The sequence below is a fragment of the Pelmatolapia mariae genome, linkage group LG16_19 (assembly GCF_036321145.2).
Source record: "Pelmatolapia mariae isolate MD_Pm_ZW linkage group LG16_19, Pm_UMD_F_2, whole genome shotgun sequence".
In the NCBI taxonomy this organism is placed as follows: Eukaryota; Metazoa; Chordata; class Actinopteri; order Cichliformes; family Cichlidae; genus Pelmatolapia; species Pelmatolapia mariae.
In genome coordinates this window covers 13,441,255-13,460,293 of record NC_086241.1, presented here as the reverse complement: position 1 = coordinate 13,460,293, position 19,039 = coordinate 13,441,255, and the positions used below count along the sequence as shown (strand labels likewise).

At 38.9% G+C, this 19,039-nt stretch overlaps 3 protein-coding genes across 3 annotated transcripts; all 3 read right to left on the bottom strand.

Moving 5' to 3' along the window:
- Positions 1 to 84: 84 nt before the first annotated feature.
- Positions 85 to 10,244, bottom strand: dnajb2 (DnaJ heat shock protein family (Hsp40) member B2). The gene is made up of 11 exons (XM_063496638.1): positions 9,941 to 10,244; positions 8,597 to 8,692; positions 8,179 to 8,288; positions 8,020 to 8,073; positions 7,699 to 7,812; positions 7,081 to 7,155; positions 6,583 to 6,715; positions 5,477 to 5,547; positions 4,338 to 4,622; positions 1,091 to 1,162; positions 85 to 958 (listed from the first exon to the last, which is right to left on the bottom strand). The coding sequence occupies exons 2-10, from the start codon at positions 8,659 to 8,661 to the stop codon at positions 1,134 to 1,136; spliced, it is 936 nt and encodes a 311-aa protein (XP_063352708.1). The 5' UTR covers positions 8,662 to 8,692; positions 9,941 to 10,244; the 3' UTR covers positions 85 to 958; positions 1,091 to 1,133.
- A 1,350-nt stretch (positions 10,245 to 11,594) lies between these two features.
- On the bottom strand, positions 11,595 to 14,770 carry LOC134646198 (tubulin alpha chain). The gene is made up of 4 exons (XM_063499977.1): positions 14,641 to 14,770; positions 13,229 to 13,451; positions 12,792 to 12,940; positions 11,595 to 12,684 (listed from the first exon to the last, which is right to left on the bottom strand). The coding sequence occupies exons 1-4, from the start codon at positions 14,641 to 14,643 to the stop codon at positions 11,707 to 11,709; spliced, it is 1,353 nt and encodes a 450-aa protein (XP_063356047.1). The 5' UTR covers positions 14,644 to 14,770; the 3' UTR covers positions 11,595 to 11,706.
- Positions 14,771 to 16,548: 1,778 nt separating this feature from the next.
- Positions 16,549 to 18,158, bottom strand: LOC134644184 (tubulin alpha chain-like). Its single transcript, XM_063496948.1, has 3 exons — positions 18,023 to 18,158; positions 17,631 to 17,779; positions 16,549 to 17,523 (listed from the first exon to the last, which is right to left on the bottom strand). Exons 1-3 carry the CDS (start codon positions 18,141 to 18,143, stop codon positions 16,549 to 16,551), a joined length of 1,245 nt encoding a protein of 414 aa, XP_063353018.1. The 5' UTR covers positions 18,144 to 18,158.
- Positions 18,159 to 19,039: the final 881 nt, after the last annotated feature.

The following is a 19,039-nucleotide window of genomic DNA, read 5'->3' as shown; positions in this document are numbered from 1 at the left end:
TGTTTTCTGGATTGCTGATTCTACCATGACTGCAAGATAGCCACTGTGATATAATCCATTATCAAGTACCATAATGAAGCCTTGAGCATCTTGACTCACTAACTTGGCTTTTGGAAACAAGATGTGATGAGCTAGAGTGATCTGAGTGAGAAACCAAGGGCCCACCCTACCACCCTACAGTATAGCAGCCTGCTTTATCCCTTTTTTAACATCAACAGACACCATAATCTACAAAATGAACATTAACACTTGAAACTAGCAATTCAGATCATCAGAAAAGGTCTTACTATGGTCGCAAATTATAGGAGCAGTATGGTCATTTTCTCAAAGACATCAATACAATTGGACATTTTTCTATTAAACCAGAGGTGTCACTCCCTCCTGGCAATTATAAAGAATGCAGGTTGTGTTGCACTTCACTTTTTTGGCCCTAAGCTACATCTAAATTTTATATATCTTCTATGGGTTAAAGGTTTTTTTTTATCTTATAACAACAAACACGAAGAGACACAGCATTTTATCAATGCTTCACACATTTGCTTTTTAACTCTCCAAAACAGTTAAAGATAAACGTATTACAATTTTTTACCTCAACTTTATGGTTTTATCTTAAATGTTAGACAGCCTTAATCTTGTCACAAAGACGCTACCACAAACTGTGAAAAAAAAATCAGCAGGAAAATCTTCATTTTCTCTGCTTCATGTGTTTTACAAGAACTTTCTTTTTGCTTTGTGCAGTTTTCATATTTATTAGAAACATGATCATTTGATGAAGAGATGATTATAACTACTGTACCTCCGTAGAGTTTTCAGTCTTTTGTTCCACAATGAGCTACGTACACACATGCACTCAGAGACACATACATATTAAATACATATATCTTATAAGTGTCATTCAGCAGGTAGGAGCCATGGTGGGCAGAGATAGAAAAGTGCATCGTGGGATATAATCTTTGACCTGTAAGAATAGATGTACAAGGACAGGTTATACTTAATCAGATATGCAAGTAGGCATCATCTGATCTCATCTACATGGAGTTTAGGGGGCAGGAGAAAGAATGGGAGCCTTAGATTCACACTGGTTCTTTACCTCAGGGCAGGGCAAGGGCACAGAGCAGCGTGAGCCAATCAGGTTAGGTTGTGAAGGCCTCGAAGTCTGAGTCTGAAACAGGAAGCATGAATCGTAAGAGAAACGAACAAGTATTCAAACTTATGTCCCAACAATATGATACTAGATGTGTTTGCTACATAACAGATGAAAAGTAATGTGTATGTGATCCATCACATTTAAACATTAACGCCAACAAGACTGAATAACCTGATCCGAGGAAGTCATAAGGGCAGATAAACTAAATTATAAATACAATAAAATAAAAACACACAACAGTCTATGGGACTTAATTACTGTTTTAGTTTAAAACACAATGACTAATGATGACCTTGCCCTTACATATCTTATCACAAATGGTGCATTATGCCACTCGCATAATAAGGGCTATACTGAAAATATAAGCTCCTGATCTGAACTTAATCAAGACACACAGAAACAGTTAACCCACATACATGTGCAGTTTCCAAATCAGTAAAAGCAGGAAGTAGTTTTTAATGCATGATTCTGTTGTATTATAATGTTTAAGGGTCCTGAGAACTGAAAATAATCTTTCAGATTTCCATGACTATATAATTATTAAACAGTTATCATACTGTATCATCATTTTGCACTAGCATGAATTTAGTGTAAATTAGTGGAAAATACGTGGCTGCCATATTCTAAAAAAATAAAATATTCCAAATTATCTTGTGGCACAATCTTTATTCGTTAATTCCTTTTTAACAATGTGAAAATAAAAAGAACATCAACATGTGAGTAATCAGTAACAATTAATACAGGCTGATATATTTATTAAAGTTTTCATTTGCCTATTTCACTTTTAGTCTTCGCCAGTGCTGACAGCTATACTTTCAAGTGAAAACAAAACTCATGCAATCTATGATAAATGAGGCACTCGTGAAAAATATGTGTCAATATAAATTACAAACATAAAGCATAAAACACACCAGGGCAAAGGGACACTGCCTGTAATTAGAAACTCACTGAGACAGGCATGTGTCTTTTTTTAATGCATATTACAACATAACACTGGCAGCAGTAATTATTTTAACATCTGCATGATTTGGCACCAGCATGATTTTCTTTTGCTTCCAGCTTTGCCCTGCAGCAACAACCACATTTAAAACATTTCTTAGTGTCGCACTTAAAACATTGGCAGTATCTTCATGTTACTTGAGATCTACGAAAAAGGCATATTTGAGTTTTATCCATGAGCTCCAACACTAACTATCTTCAGTGACTCCATCCTGTGACTGTCTCACAGACACAAACATGCAGCCCAACAAAATCAATATTTGCGGGACATGAGCTGGATAAACTATTTCAGTTACCATTCACATTAAACCCAACTTTAGTAGCAGCTGACTGATTGTCTAACTGAAATTTAACTAGTCAGTTTATTCCTATTTACTTTTGTCTACTTTCGTTAATTATTAAGACATATAATTTAATCAACAGTTTTTTGGGGGAGCTTTTTTAAAAAAATATTTAAGCCTGAAAGCTGGGAAGCAGTTCAGGAAGGAAAGTCATCAAGTCACCCCTAAAGTACAGTGTTTGTAATTTTGCACACAAGGGAGCTCATCTGGAGTTGGCTGAGGTTTAATATTTCGCTCAGGGAGCATGTAAACAAATGTTCTTTGATCATTTAGCTATTGTACATCCTGTAACCGGATGCAATAATACAAAACTTTTAAAAATCCAGGACAGGTAACACACTGCCGTCACAATCATTGTCACTTTCTTCCTCCTCCAATCACTTGACAACACTCTCAGTCACATCTACTGCAGGAGGACCAAGGAGAATCCAAATACTGATTTATCTTTTTAATTTGTTTATAAAGCTTGGCACGTTTGCATCGATAATGTAACATGTACATGTACAAAGACTTAACAATCATTATTTGTAGCTGTTTCAGTCACAATACTGTGATTTGTCCTTTAACTTAATAAAGTGCTTTCCCCAAACTATAATCTAAAATCTGATTACAATTTTAATGCTATTTGGGTAAAAGTGCAGGACCAACATATGATAAACTTGGATTTAATAATACACAAGCTCCTCCCTACTTCAACTTTCCAACAACAAGATAGTCAAAGTGTGTGAGCATGTGCTTCACCTAACTACTTATTGCTTCATACATATTCTGGACATTATAACTAGCTGACTGAGAAACACTGGTCTTCAGTCAAAAGTAGGTTATGTGGCAACCTGGAAATAAACCACAAAAAGTTCTGTGGGCTACCTTTGATTTTCGTGTGGCACAGTTGTGCAACATTCCCACTGCAAGAGAGTCTGATCTAATTCTATGGCAAGGTCTCAGCTGACTCAAACACACAAAGACCTACACAGAATGACATGCACACACAAACACCACCGCACACACTCAATTTTAGACCTTCACTGACATAATGTATTCTGAAAAAACTTACACAAACCTCAAAATTCCCAAATATATTCCTAACTCCAGGTTTGGCTTTAAACCTAAACTCAAACCTTAAATTCTAAAAGGCCTTTCAAGCTTTGTTTTAGAGTTACTTAAACTGGTCCTCACAAAAGACCCAATTGCGGCCATATATACAACAGATCTAAATCATCACTTAATTGCAATTCATCAGTCGATGCAAATATGTGGCAAATTCGCGTTCACAAGCAATCCTCCGCACCGGCTTGCACCCAACTGCAAAAACAATTTAAATGCCTGTGATAATGTAGAAACGTAACCACAAATCTTATCTTTAGTGTGTTCCTTTGGAGGAATGTGAAGCCTTGTCATCAGTATAGGCACTGTCTCAAATAAAGATCTGCTCAATTCACATTACATTAGAGCTGGCTGAAGGCAAAACACTGAGGTCAGTATAATAAGGCAACCCAAAGAAAGTAAACCTACAAAAACACATCATTAGGAGACAACACACCCACACTTCTTTTTCTTTTTCACGCTGCAATCACTTTTTATCACAGGTTTAAACTTATCCTCACTGCACTGGCTTAGGGGTGTAGTGCTGGCAGTTGTGGATGACTCAGGAGAGAAGCCTGGCTCCACCGTACCCTTTGCCACACTTTTGCACCCATCTCCAGCCACTGAACCCAATTTCATCTCTTTACATTTCTGCCCTGCAACAATCTCTTCTCTGCTCTGTACATTCAAATGTTTTGCCTTAGCAATCCCGCCATCTAAACGGCCCCTAGTTTTGTCACTGACAGCTCTGCCCCCACCCCGAGCACCTGATATGTAGTCGTTAGCAGCAGCTCTCTGCTGGGCTTCCATTTCTGACAGGCTGCATGCCAAAGCCATCTGTAGGTCTTCATCTTCCTCATCATCCTCACTGCCTCCCGCAACCCCGTAGTGGTAGAATGGGGCCGAGCTAAATGAACGATGCGTGGGTGAAGTGTAAGGGCTCAGGCGGGATCTGTCTGACTCAGCGGTTTTGTTCTGGAGTCGTGGCTTCGGAGTGGCCTGCTCCTCTCGTCGGCTCAGCTCCAGAGCAAGGGCCATTTCATCTTCCACACCTTCAATCAAAACAAAAACAACAAGACAGCTGTCTCACTGCACAATCAACACAAAGCAAAAACCTTAGACATACAGAAAAACACATAACCAAGCAAAAACTTCAGGTCAAGGGGTAATACAAAAAACTAAAGCCAAGGTTAATATAGTTAACCAAACGAAACCAATAACTAAAACTATGTGAAAAACATTTCCGCAGACTAAAAAAACATGATTAAGGCTTTAAAAAAAATAAAACTAACTGAAATTATTTTGTGAAAAATATCAAGCAAATATCCTAGTTTTAGTATTTGTTAAACTTGTAAAATTAGGTATCATAACTTAGCTGATGAAGCACTGATGAATGTTTTTATTGAGACTTTGGATGTCTACAAGACTAAGAGTTAACTTCTTTCAAAAAGTTCAGTGTTTTTATTGTAATATCTATACTAATTTTCCTAAATTTTGCCTTTGGTGCATGTCCTCAATAAAATACAATTAAACTAACACTGAAAGTCATAAAAACTTAACTAAAACTAAAACTTGTTAAAAATTAAACTAAACTTAAAAAGCAAACCTACTCTGGGAACTGACTGAAAATAACCTGAATTAAAAATACAGAAAATATTAAAAATAAGATTTAATAAGATAGATTAAATACAAACTGAAACCTCATCTGTTTTTTAACACATTTCCATGTTTGCATTGAAATCTTTTGAATAAGCAAATGCAGCACTGCATTTTGACACAATTGTGGTTGTATTAGAAAAAGGTGACACTGAATTTGTATTTTCAGGTTAAAGCAAATAAGCACCAGAATAAGTTTTTGGTTTTTTTTTTTTATCTCAATTCATTTATTCAGTCAGCATTGTCTCACCATTAATTAGAACACTCTTCAACACACCATCCTCCTCGATCTCTATTCTTTCCTGCCCATTCTCCTTTATCCTGTAGGAAAGACAAATACAGAAATAAGTGGAATTATTTAAAAGCCACCATCATTTCTAGTGCCTCTGTGTTTGTGCAAGTGCGTACTCAGTCTTAGGGCTGCAAGATTACAGCCAAAAAATATTTTGATTAACACTAAAATCATGATTATCTACCACGATTACTCACTTTCATTTTAGTGGCACGAATGCACTGCCACATAAAGATAAGAATGCTTTCAGAATTATGCTTTGGACTGTCTACAAACCTTTGTCTACAAAGGTTTGTAGACAAACCTGTCTACAAAGGTTTGTCTACAAACCTTTGTAGACAGTCCCCTTTGTAGACTATCCCCTTGATTTATTTCAGTAGAAGAAGAATATAAACTAATAACGAGGGAACTGCTTTCACCTTTACATTGCACTATGTTCCTGTTAATTAGGCTTACCCTCTGGCATTTTGCATACAGTGCAAGTTTTCCCCCTTTAGAAAAACACAGATCTACAGAGAAATGAAATGAGACTGTGTTGGTATTTCCATTACATCTTTGTGGGCTTAAACGATATGCTGTATGTGATGTACAGCCTCACTTTTATGGATTTCTGAATTGATATTGGACAAGACATGTCATCAACCTCTACAATGCCTTTCAGGGTCTTCATGCATTTTTCATACTGCAGTGTGAATGCTGCATTTTCAGGTAGGTGTACACGTTAGTTTTGTTGCTTTGTAGTGCCAACACAACTTTATGGTGCCCTTTGCATATGATTTGTTCTTTGTTCTAAATCTAAAGTATTCCCAAACAATAGATGATGATCTGCTTCTAGAGATAATCTATTGAGACAAATACAATTCAAATATGCACATATGCACTGCTCTTATTCAGCAACCACAGTCACATCAAGATAATTCTTAAAACGCTGGAATGTGAAACTGTTTACTGGTGCTAAATTTAATATATTCTTCAATTAATTTTTCACGTTTTGCTTTGAAGATAATACACTTGAATATGTACTTCCTTTGCTGCATATTAGGAATTGAGAAGGAATTGCATACTTCTTGGTGGTGGTGCGTTTTCCATTTATGATGCGAGTGGAAGTAGAAACTGATCTAAAGTTGCCCATCCCTCCACCCATGCTGTCCATCCCATCCAGACCACCCAAGGTAGTGGAGAAAGAGGAGAATTCAACTGTAGAGAGTCAAACAATCAAAAAGAGGAGAGGAAAGCAATATTAGTTTTTAATGTATCTAAACCATCTCCTGATATTAATTCTTTTAAGCATTTTTTAAACTAACAAGTGAAACTCTTGATATTAACAATATCAAATATCATTAATCTGGCATTTGTTGATGATATAAAACACAAAAAGTTATAGACCCTCTTTCTGTGAGACAGTCCTGGCAACCACTGATGATAGAAACCGCTTATAATAGAAGTTTAACTGAGTAGAATTGCATTAATTACCAGTAAAGTAAAACTGAAAGGAAAAACTACATGGGAAAATCCTCTTCAATCCTCTGTAAACAGTTTACTTATAATATTTACTTCTTTACCTCCTCCTGATGGAAAAGAGAAGAATCGCCCCGGGCTGAGACGAGAGGATGAGCTTCCAAACGAGGAGAAGTCATCTGAGTGAGAGACAAAGACGTGCAAGTATATAAAAATACAACAGTAATGGACAATACCTCCCACCCAGTCCATGACGTGCTGGCCAGTCAAAGGAGTGCGTTCAGTGACAGACTGAGATTACCCAAATGCACCACTAAACGAAGCAGGAAACAATTCCTGCATGTGGCTATCTGCCTGTACAGCTCTAATGTACAGTACACAGTGCAATAGTTACTCCATTTTGCAGTGAAAATAACAAATAGCAGTTTAGAGGTTTTACAGTTGACAGTTTAGAGTAGAATGTCGACCATTTATATTTAATCTCTGTAATATTCTGGATATTTATTATTGAGCTACTTGTCTATATTCAAGCTATTTCTTATATTTGTAACTTTGGAATATATTGTAGTATTTAATTTAGTTCGGTTACAGTAGACCTTAGACAAATTACTCTTATCATATTTTTTTATTTTATGTCTAGACTGAATAAATAAATGTTAGTATTAGTTCCTGAACTAATACTAATAACAGATGAACCCCACCCCAATATATGTTTGACTTACCGAAGAAGCTGGCAAAGGGATCCTGTCCACCAAAGAATTCTCTGAACACCTCATCTGGGCTGCGGAATGTGAAGGTGAAGCCTGGCATTTCTGTAAAGTCTGAGCTGGAGGAACCTGAGAAACCAACATGTCACAGTCAGGAGAGCGAAAAGGAAAAATTAGGACAAACGTAAAGGAGAAGGAGCAAGTAGGAAGGGTAGGTAGTAGTAGTAAGAAAATTACCAAAACACACTTTTTTTTCTTAAACTGTAGCAATTAGAAGATTGCTAATGATTAGTATAATGGATGCAACAATATCACTGATTTTTTTTATATATATACCTGTGTGTCGCATTCTGTCATTTCCATATCTGTCGTATGCATCACGTTTGCTCTCTGTCAAAAAGGAAAAAATTACCCACGGATATCAATATCTGTACACATACACATCTACAGTATACCTTGTACATATTAGACCAGTTGTCATCTATGGTGACTTACTGTCAGACAGGACTTCATAGGCCTCAGCGACTTCTTTGAACTTTTTCTCTGCTTCCTCCTTGTTGTCTGGATTTTTGTCAGGATGCCACTTTAAGGCCAATTTCCGGTACCTGAAAACACAAACAACACCTCTATCTATGAGATATGAGCTTATTTAGTGACATAATATGATAATGCATCTTTGCCCTGAAAAGCAAATTTTTTGGACTGAAATTAAAATGAAAGGTTGTCTAAAGTTCATAAACTCTTAAAAAATAAACACACAAAACACATACTGGCAGTGGCCTCAGTTTTTCAGTGCTTACATAACCTTGCTATCTAAAGTAGGTTTTCAAACAGCATTTTTTTACTCAAGTGAACTTACTTACTTACTTATGACTATATTTTCTAACACTTCAAATAGTCCCAGGATACTTACGCTTTCTTGATGTCATCCTGAGTGGCTGTTTTGGACACTCCCAAGATGCTATAGTAGTCCACCATGTCACCTCCTGTAACTCCTCAAAACACCACGCTGAAAGAAAAATACACAAACAAGTTTTCGTTTGGTCAAAAATTAAAAGCACCAATGTGTGTGGATGCACAGCTTCTGCATCATTTTAAAAAATGCTCCTCTTGACTAAAAAAACCTTTTGTATCTATGGAACCAAGTAGATTTTAAATAATGAATAGATAGAATATAACAATAATAACAAAAATAATAATAGATTTTAAATAATGCTTAATCACCATTGTAGTGGAGGTTATATGAGCTCAATGGATCTATTGGAAACAGTAAAACGATTCTAAAACATGTATTTAGAAGCTGGAAAATAATATCCTCCTAAATTTACTTAAATTATAATTTCACTGAGACAGTGCTGCTCAAACTGTTCAATAGCTGTATTACTGTAAGACTCGTGAGTTGAACTATACTGAGTTTAAAGCTACATTAGTTTTAAGAATGCTTTTTAACTTTAGTTAAGTATTTTTAATCAGCACTTTAAAGCTAGAATATGAAATTAGTGTGGAAGCAGTATGGTTAGTAATGTTTTAATTTTTAACTAAACAATTAGCAACTTGTATGTGATGCATGCATAAAAGGACAGAAAATTTAATCTGTAGAGATTTTAAAGCCAAATACATTCTCTTAACTAGTCTAAAAAAAACTCCTTTAGGTCCTTTTATAATTTGAAATTTCCAACAAATATATTGAGTTTGAAAGAGTAAATAAAAACCTAATCAGCAGACTTCACTCAATGATAAATTAACCTGTTATAAACTGCTTCAGAACGGTCACATGAAAGCATCAAGCCTGTTATCTTTTTAAAAAAACAAATAAGATCTTGGCACAGTCAGCAGTTCTATAATAGCCACAGACGACACCCTAACCGAGATGCCAGTCTCATTTGTAATCGTTTCGGGGCTGAAGGGGACTTCCGAACTGAGGTGAAACAACTAAATCTAACTTTCTATGCCCCTTCAGCATGAGCCATGCACTCATACAAGCCTCATTACTATGTTATTTCTAGCGCCAAGGCATTTGTCAACTGCTGCAGTGCTGACATGACTGCAGGCCTTATAGACTCTTAAATACAGGGACAGATGAACTTGGAGGCACAGGTGCTGTGCTATTCGAGTATTGACATTAGGGCACAATTAACATCATTTGGTATTTCGGTAGCACATCTCCTTTTATGGTAAAGTTGGACATCTGTCATAAATTGCAGCACCTATTTGGATAGGCACAAGTTGTTACGCCTAACCTCGGCAATGGACCTACCTTAGGAGTGTTTTGGCCTAATGAGTGAGCAGTTTAGCCGTCTGTCCACCAGTTTGGAGCGACAATGAATTAGTTGTTATAGCGGTCCTTCTGGACTACACTCCCCCTCTTTTTCTTCTCCTTTGTTGACAGCCGTACAGGCACCTCCCCTGTTTTCGGCCTGTTTCTTCACCGCAAATATTTTCCACCAAGCCAATATGACTATAACCTAGCGTTAGGGTCTGCGCTGAAGTCCCCACCGAGATAGCATGCGCGCAGTCAGCTGTGTTTGTCCCGAGGGCTCCTCTAAGCCCCACGCGCTACGTCACCGCGAGCGCATAGAAAAAAATAGAGCGTCTAGAAAATGCCAGTGTTTGGAAACGTCACCGGGCCCGCCCTGCATGCCTCAGCGCCCGCCTGTTGCTCCGTGATAATGCTTTAACGTCTAAACATAAACATATGCCAAAACCTAGAAACTATTTTTTTAAATCAAATATAGATCACCCAATCATCGCAGATATTAATAAATAACTTACAGTCGCTCCCGTGTAGCTGGAGCGGTGAAACGAGTACTGCATTTTACTACAGTCAAGTTGTAATTCTGACATCCCGCTGCACTTTCTTATTGGTAGGTAATCACAATTAGGTTTCCAGTTTAGCATCGGTTTAATCGGTAGAGTCATTGGTCTGGATCACACAATGAGGACATCATGTAATATCAGTTATGTGGACTGCTCAGCGATGTGTAATCAAACCTCCTAGGCCATGTTATGAATAGTAAAGTGTAGAAGACCACCTCCTCGTGGGCAGATGGGTACTGCAGGTGGGATGTCAAAGAAAGAGATCTAGATATTTTTTTAAGTGAATATTGTAAATAAGATTGAAAAAATATATGAAACTTTTAGGACTTGATATTAGCATTTGAAATAGTTTAATAAATTAGATTTTGTAATTTAAGTTATTTGTTAATCTGATTTATTTTTGATGGACCATCGTAATCAGTTGGTTTAGGAGAATAAATTACACAGGAAAATAATTTGGTCCAATATGAGACCATTATGTTGATCGGAGGGAATAAAAGCTTGAAGGGCGACCAGACAATTTCACCTACACCAACCTCGACTTTTTACCCGTGTCCCTTTGTTTTCACCTGCTGGCCTAAGGAAAAAGTGCAGGAACCAGGAGTAAATCGTAAACGCCTACTGGTCACTCAGCTTGGCGTGAAGAAAAGCAGGAAACTGAACACAGAGGCTGGAATTTCTTTTCTAAAAGTGAAGTGGAGCCGCCCAGAAACATGGGGGGAGACAAAAAAACAAAACAAGATTGTGTATATCAAGTTTAAAAATAAGTATATGATAAATTATGTGTCAAAACATAGTGTTTCAGATGTCTCTGGATTTGCTAACACTACCTCTCACCACAATGCTGGTTAAAAAAAAAAAAAAAAAAAAAAAAAAAAAAAGGGGGGAAGATCTTCCAATTTGAAATCCCGAACCTTGTTAAAAAATAAATATATATAATTGATTAATTGATAACTTCACCCTTTGGGTCAGAAGATAAATTATTAGCATTTGAACTAGAAAGGTACTCGGCTGTTGCAGTATTACACATTTAAGTTATACAGTTACTAACATAGCCTGGTTAAGTAGATCAAGAATGTCCACAACGTCACATGACATGTTTAGGAGAACTTTTATTGACAATACTGACGAATCACCACATGTGTGGATTTTGGTGGGAATGTGTTACTTTCACAACATTTGGAATGCGTGATGATGTTTGATTCTTCAGTACTCTTCTCCCTCTTCATCCTCCTCTCCCATGCTGTCAGTGCCCACCTCTTCGTAATCCTTCTCCAGAGCAGCCATATCTTCTCTGGCCTCTGAGAACTCTCCTTCCTCCATGCCCTCCCCAACATACCAGTGAACAAAGGCTCTCTTGGCGTACATCAGGTCAAACTTGTGGTCCAGTCGGGCCCAGGCCTCAGCGATGGCTGTGGTGTTGCTCAGCATACACACGGCCCTCTGCACCTTGGCCAGGTCTCCACCAGGAACCACAGTTGGAGGCTGGTAGTTGATACCCACCTTGAAGCCAGTGGGGCACCAGTCCACAAACTGGATGGTGCGTTTGGTCTTGATGGCTGCGATAGCAGAGTTGACATCTTTGGGCACCACATCACCACGATACAGCAGACAGCAGGCCATGTATTTACCATGACGAGGATCACACTTCACCATTTGATTAGCTGGTTCGAAGCAGGCATTGGTGATGTCAGCTACTGACAGCTGCTCATGGTAGGCTTTCTCAGCGGAGATGACAGGGGCATAGGTGGCTAGAGGGAAGTGGATACGGGGGTAAGGCACCAAGTTGGTCTGGAACTCTGTCAGGTCAACATTCAGGGCTCCATCAAAACGAAGTGAGGCTGTAATTGAGGACACAATCTGGCCAATCAGCCTGTTAAGGTTGGTGTAGGTGGGTCTTTCAATGTCAAGGTTCCTGCGGCAGATGTCATAGATGGCCTCATTGTCCACCATGAAGGCACAGTCAGAGTGCTCCAGGGTGGTGTGGGTGGTCAGGATGGAGTTGTAAGGCTCCACCACTGCTGTGGAAACCTGGGGGGCTGGGTAAACAGCAAATTCGAGCTTTGATTTTTTCCCATAATCAACAGAGAGCCTCTCCATCAGCAGGGAGGTGAAACCAGAGCCAGTGCCTCCACCAAAAGAGTGGAAGATGAGAAATCCCTGCAGGCCAGTGCACTGATCAGCCTGAAAATGTATTAGTTCATTATTATTAAAACCCTTTAGTAATTTAGTTGAGCAAAATGTTTGACATACTCCAAATATATAGCTTTGACACTGTCACAAAGTCTCACCAGTTTACGTGTCCTGTCCAGGACCAGATCTATGATCTCTTTGCCAATGGTGTAGTGGCCACGGGCATAGTTGTTGGCAGCGTCCTCCTTTCCTGTAATCAGCTGCTCAGGGTGGAAAAGCTGACGGTAGGTTCCTGTACGTACCTCATCTGCAAGAAACAGAAAAAAAAGAAAAAAAAAGTTAGGAGTGCACGAGTTAGTGTCCTGTATTCTTGCATCAAATTAAGAGGAGTCCCTTTATTTCACAGACAGTGCCATTTAGAAATAATAACACAAAAAAACAAACAAACAAAAAACAAAAAAAAAAACAATGACAATTTGCAAGAAAATGAAATTTAACCCAAACATCTGGGTTCCCCCCCCCTCCTCCATCTTATCAGTTTTCAGATTATCCATTACAATATTTGCAAGTACTTGTTTATTTGCACATTACTGACCTATGACAGTTGGTTCCAGGTCAACAAAGATTGCTCTGGGGACATGCTTTCCTGCCCCCGTCTCACTGAAGAAGGTGTTGAAGGAGTCATCTCCTCCCCCGAGAGTTTTGTCAGAGGGCATCTGTCCATCTGGCTGGATCCCATGTTCCAGGCAGTAGAGCTCCCAGCATGCATTGCCCATCTGGGCTCCAGCTTGGCCAACGTGCATAGAAATACACTCACGCTGGGGGAGGGGAAAAAAAAATTAGACAAAGCAAGTTTATGTACACATATACTGCCTGACACCATTTATCATAGTTTGAACTAGCTATGACCGCTGAAAGGCACAGCAATATCTGGGGCACTTATTTAATGAGTACTAATGGGGGTTGGGGGGCAGGGGGGCTCATAGGAGTGTATATTGTTAGAGATCCTTAGTGTGCCCCCCATCAATTTACAAGACAATGTTCAATTTGTGAAAAGGAAATACCTCAGTAAGGAGAGAAAGCTTGCTTACTGAATAGTGTATCAGAACACTAATGTTTAAGCTTTCAGTGGTGCATATAATACAAGCATTATATGCAACCATTCAGTTGAATGGGCAGGATATATAGTTAATTACTGCAAGCTCCTTATTTGCCTAAAAGATAGTTTTATGACTTGGGGGAGGGAAAAAAGGCAACACACAATCCTGTATATGGCAAACAGGAAGGTCATGCATCAAGAAGAAAACGTTACCCCCACCTCTTCATCCTGAATCTCCTCCCTTTCCTCATCCCTCCCCATTTTGTGTCTCCCCTCCCCTATCCTGTCCGGCTCCATAGCGCTGTGTAACGGGAAGGGATGACTGTCTCACCCTCTCTTTCTCTCCACATCCTTCAACCCTAAAATTCTTAACAGCTGCAAAATGGCAGCGAACTAACTCTCACTTGTAGGGCAGACCACTCCTCTTTTTCCCTGTTCATTTTAATCCATCCCCCACTGCCACGATTACCCTGCTCACTACTTTGTAGTTGTGAAAACAGTATCCTGTGCTTGTTTAGGAACTAAAGACTTTATATTTTCTCTTTTTATACTAAAAGCTCTGCATTAAGGAGGTTTGAAAAGGACAACAGTTCAACTCATTGTCTCATCTGACCTAGATTTCCCAAGAGTACAGAAATGACTTCTCTTTTAGTCAAATGCAAGTACACTAGTGCATTGTTCTCACCGAATTCTCAGACAAGCCCTAAAAAAAAGCTCTGTATAAATTTAGCTCAAAAGTATGATCACTTAATAGAATCTGATTTTAAGTAAACTCCCACACAACACTGAAGATTTGAAGCATTTAAAAAAGCCTAGATATTTAATCCATGCAACAGAAACAAAGGGAATTAGGAGGGGAGAGAGAATGAAAAATTCAAGGCTACGTCATCAGCCAGACAGTTACTCACCATTTTGTCTGCTTGTCCTTCGACCGACGTTGAGGATTCAGACACAAGGCAGAAGTGCAGAAAAAAGGGAGACTCAGAGTTTATATAGACAAGGATGTGGAGGGGGCAGGCAGGAAACCACAGCAGGCAGCTGCATAGCTCATTTGTGGGAGGGAACAGCAGTTAGAGGGGGGAAAAAAGAGGGAAGTCCCTAATACTTATTTTAATGGCATATCTCCTTACATTTATCTACATAAGATCATTATGAAAAACATTTTTTTTCTTACTGTTATATACACCTCACTTCCCTTCTGACTTTCCTGTGTTCTCTTTCCTTTTCCCCCGTTTGTTTTCTCTACATGTCACGTCTTTGTCTGTGTGTGTGTGTAGCAGGTGTGGCTCGTTACGTTTCCCAGATCCTCTGTAATCATTGTGCACACCTTTGATCCCATCAGCCCACTAACCAGCAGTCTGTCTGATGACCATCTATAAGAGTCATTCCCTGTCAGAGCTTTCTACTAGAGATAGTATCCCACATATTTTGTTCTGGTTTAGTTTAGCTTTCTTCACTAGTGACTTCTTTGTTTTGTTCTAACTCATATCTCTTTTCTCTGGATCTGTCCACTCATCTAAGCCAGAAAAGCTTCCCTCAACAGCTCCCCTTCAGACACCATCATCAGCCTGCCTACAGTCTTTTTTTTCCTTTTTTTTTTTTTTAACAATTTCCCACCTATTTCTTTTTCTCAGTGTGCTTGTGTCTGTTTGCAATGGCACCATTTAGAGTTTCAGAGTTAGATTTTTTTAACACATAACTTAAATGAGCTGTTTATATTGCAGCATGCAAATACTCCACCCCCACACATTTCTCAACATACATATACTATAACAAAATCAGTAGGCAAGGAGATTGATAATGCTACTTTATGCAGTCATCTGCACCCACACACACACTAAGACTTGTCTGTGTTGAACCACTAAATAAATAATCATGCGAGATTACTCTAGAAAAATGGAAGGACTGACATGTTTATTTGGGTTATTATATGTAAAAGAAAAATGCTTTAATGGTTAAAAAAAAGTGATGAGAAGTAAACATTCATACAAACAATCAAGTAAGATAATCCAAAGTTCATCAAATGAAATAATATGGAACACAAAGAAACTTCAGCGTGGTAATTACAATAATGTATCACAGGTTGTGAAAAGATTAAAAAAGAGAGTTTCCAAGAAATGTGGAGCTCAGTTTTTAATGCAGCATTTCAGCCACTCTGTTTGAATCATAGTGCAGTGATTCATACAAAACTGAACTGGGATTCTATTGTTGCTGCAGGCTATGGTCTGAGTATGAGCTACACAAGCAACACCAGCCAGAGTCCGTCGGTTATTTTCTCTTGCTTTCATTCTCAGAGTCACAGCTGAATGGTATATAGAAACTGACATAGGAGCCCTTTCATAACTTGCATTCCTCATGGGAGAGGATAGTGGGGGGAGGTGCAAAAGAGAGAGAGAGAGAGAGAGAGAGCGCGTGGTTAAAGCAGGCAGAAACCAGAGAAAGAAACTATCTTAAAACACCAAAAGCACATTATTCTCTTTTGCTATGAATATAAACACTTTTTTTAAATGGCACTGTGATAAGAGAGATGTAAAAATGTAAAATGTTTTTGAAATGTTTACATTTTTAGAATGTTCAACTAAGGTTTTAGATTTGGTTTGCAAATTTGCCATGGTACTAAGCACACAGTGAAAGATACAATGTTATTTTGGTCTGTTATTGTGAAATATGGATTATTAAAATTGTTCACAATTTGCTCACACAAGTTGTAACATTGTTAGTGTAGTCATATTTCTGATACATTTATTTTCACTACAAAAAAAGCAAAAAGCCACATTTTGAAAACCAGGAAAAATAAATTTACTCTGGATAAAAAATCAGTATTCTTCTCCCTCTTCATCCTCCCCCACATAGTCAGCACCCACCTCTTCATAATCCTTCTCCAGAGCAGCCATATCTTCTCTGGCCTCTGAGAACTCTCCTTCCTCCATGCCCTCCCCAACATACCAGTGAACAAAGGCTCTCTTGGCGTACATCAGGTCAAACTTGTGGTCCAGTCGGGCCCAGGCCTCAGCGATGGCTGTGGTGTTGCTCAGCATACACACGGCCCTCTGCACCTTGGCCAGGTCTCCACCAGGAACCACAGTTGGAGGCTGGTAGTTGATACCCACCTTGAAGCCAGTGGGGCACCAGTCCACAAACTGGATGGTGCGTTTGGTCTTGATGGCTGCGATAGCAGAGTTGACATCTTTGGGCACCACATCACCACGATACAGCAGACAGCAGGCCATGTATTTACCATGACGAGGATCACACTTCACCATTTGATTAGCTGGTTCGAAGCAGGCATTGGTGATGTCAGCTACAGACAGCTGCTCATGGTAGGCTTTCTCAGCGGAGATGACAGGAGCATAGGTGGCTAGAGGGAAGTGGATACGGGGGTAAGGCACCAAGTTGGTCTGGAACTCTGTCAGGTCAACATTCAGGGCTCCATCAAAACGAAGTGAGGCTGTAATTGAGGACACAATCTGGCCAATCAGCCTGTTAAGGTTGGTGTAGGTGGGTCTTTCAATGTCAAGGTTTCTGCGGCAGATGTCATAGATGGCCTCATTGTCCACCATGAAGGCACAGTCAGAGTGCTCCAGGGTGGTGTGGGTGGTCAGGATGGAGTTGTACGGCTCCACCACTGCTGTGGAAACCTGGGGGGCTGGGTAAACAGCAAATTCGAGCTTTGATTTTTTCCCATAATCAACAGAGAGCCTCTCCATCAGCAGGGAGGTGAAACCAGAGCCAGTGCCTCCACCAAAAGAGTGGAAGATGAGAAATCCCTGCAGGCCAGTGCACTGATCAGCCTGAAAATGTATTAGTTCATTATTATTAAAACCCTTAAGTAATTTAGTTGAGCAAAATGTTTAATTTACTCCAAATATATAGCTTTGACACTGTCACAGAGTCTCACCAGTTTACGTGTCCTGTCCAGGACCAAATCTATGATCTCTTTGCCGATGGTGTAGTGGCCACGGGCATAGTTGTTGGCAGCGTCCTCCTTTCCTGTAATCAGCTGCTCAGGGTGGAAAAGCTGACGGTAGGTTCCTGCACGCACCTCATCTGTACAACAAAACATTGATAGATATTTACTGGATGAGAAATCAAAACATTTACTGTTTCTACTCTGGTACAAGAAACCTTTTCAAGGAATAAGAATACAATGGTGTTGTTTAATGAATTGAAATTCTACAAATAGAAATGCAAAAAACAGTAAAAAAATATATAGCTCTGTTTAAAAACATCAATATAGAACATTAAAAACTATCCAGCCTATGTAAAATATCAAATAATACTGGTGCTGACCTATGACAGTTGGTTCCAGGTCAACATAGATTGCTCTGGGAACGTGCTTTCCTGCTCGTGTCTCACTGAAGAATGTGCTGAAGGAGTCATCGCCTCCTCCGACAATTTTGTCAGAGGGCATCTGTCCGTCTGGCTGGATCCCATGTTCCAGGCAGTACAGTTCCCAGCATGCATTACCAATCTGAGCCCCAGCTTGGCCCACATGAATTGAGATACATTCACGCTGCAGAGAGTGAAACTGCTTTACTTTCCACATGTCTACATGATTGTTATCAAACCACTTATCAAACCCAATTTAAGCTATCATACTGTACACTTATTGTTGGCTTCAGATTAAAAAAAAACCCAAAAAACATTAAACAAGATTATGAAACAGATTTGATTTAATTGATTATGTACTACTGTCATGACAATTCAGCTTAATCCTGAAGAATATTCAATGTCTCACAGCTATTCAGAATATAGTAGCATGTTCTTACAATAAGTTTTACGCTAGCTAATCATATCTTACCATACTTTTTCTCTTCAAAGTGTCCAAGTATCGGTAACAGGATGTCGTTCCCAAGGCAGCTGTGATACTCTGCTTTATATACCTGTGGCTTAAGGTGTATAGTGATTTGATATGAACTGTAATCAGACCTACTGATGAGACCAAGATAATATCATATACTTGACAGACAATGCAAAAGGAGGTCAACACCCTATTCATTGTGTTAGTCTTTGAGTGGATTGTACAGGTGTGTATGTTTCACAAAGCAGAAGGAAACTCCAGATGAGGGGAAGGTAACCTATAGTTTCAACTGGCAATTCTCAATGTAGTGTTTTCAGTGACAGCTTATGTGATTTAGCATTTTTTTTTTTTAAAAAAACCTCATCATGCTTTGAAATTGTTTTTTTTTTAGTTACAATATTCAGTCAGGGACAAACACAAAGACTGAGAAAATGCTCCTGTCAAAAACTGTGAAGTTTATTTTACTGAATATGAAGTATAGTGCAAATAACTGTATATTCTCTATT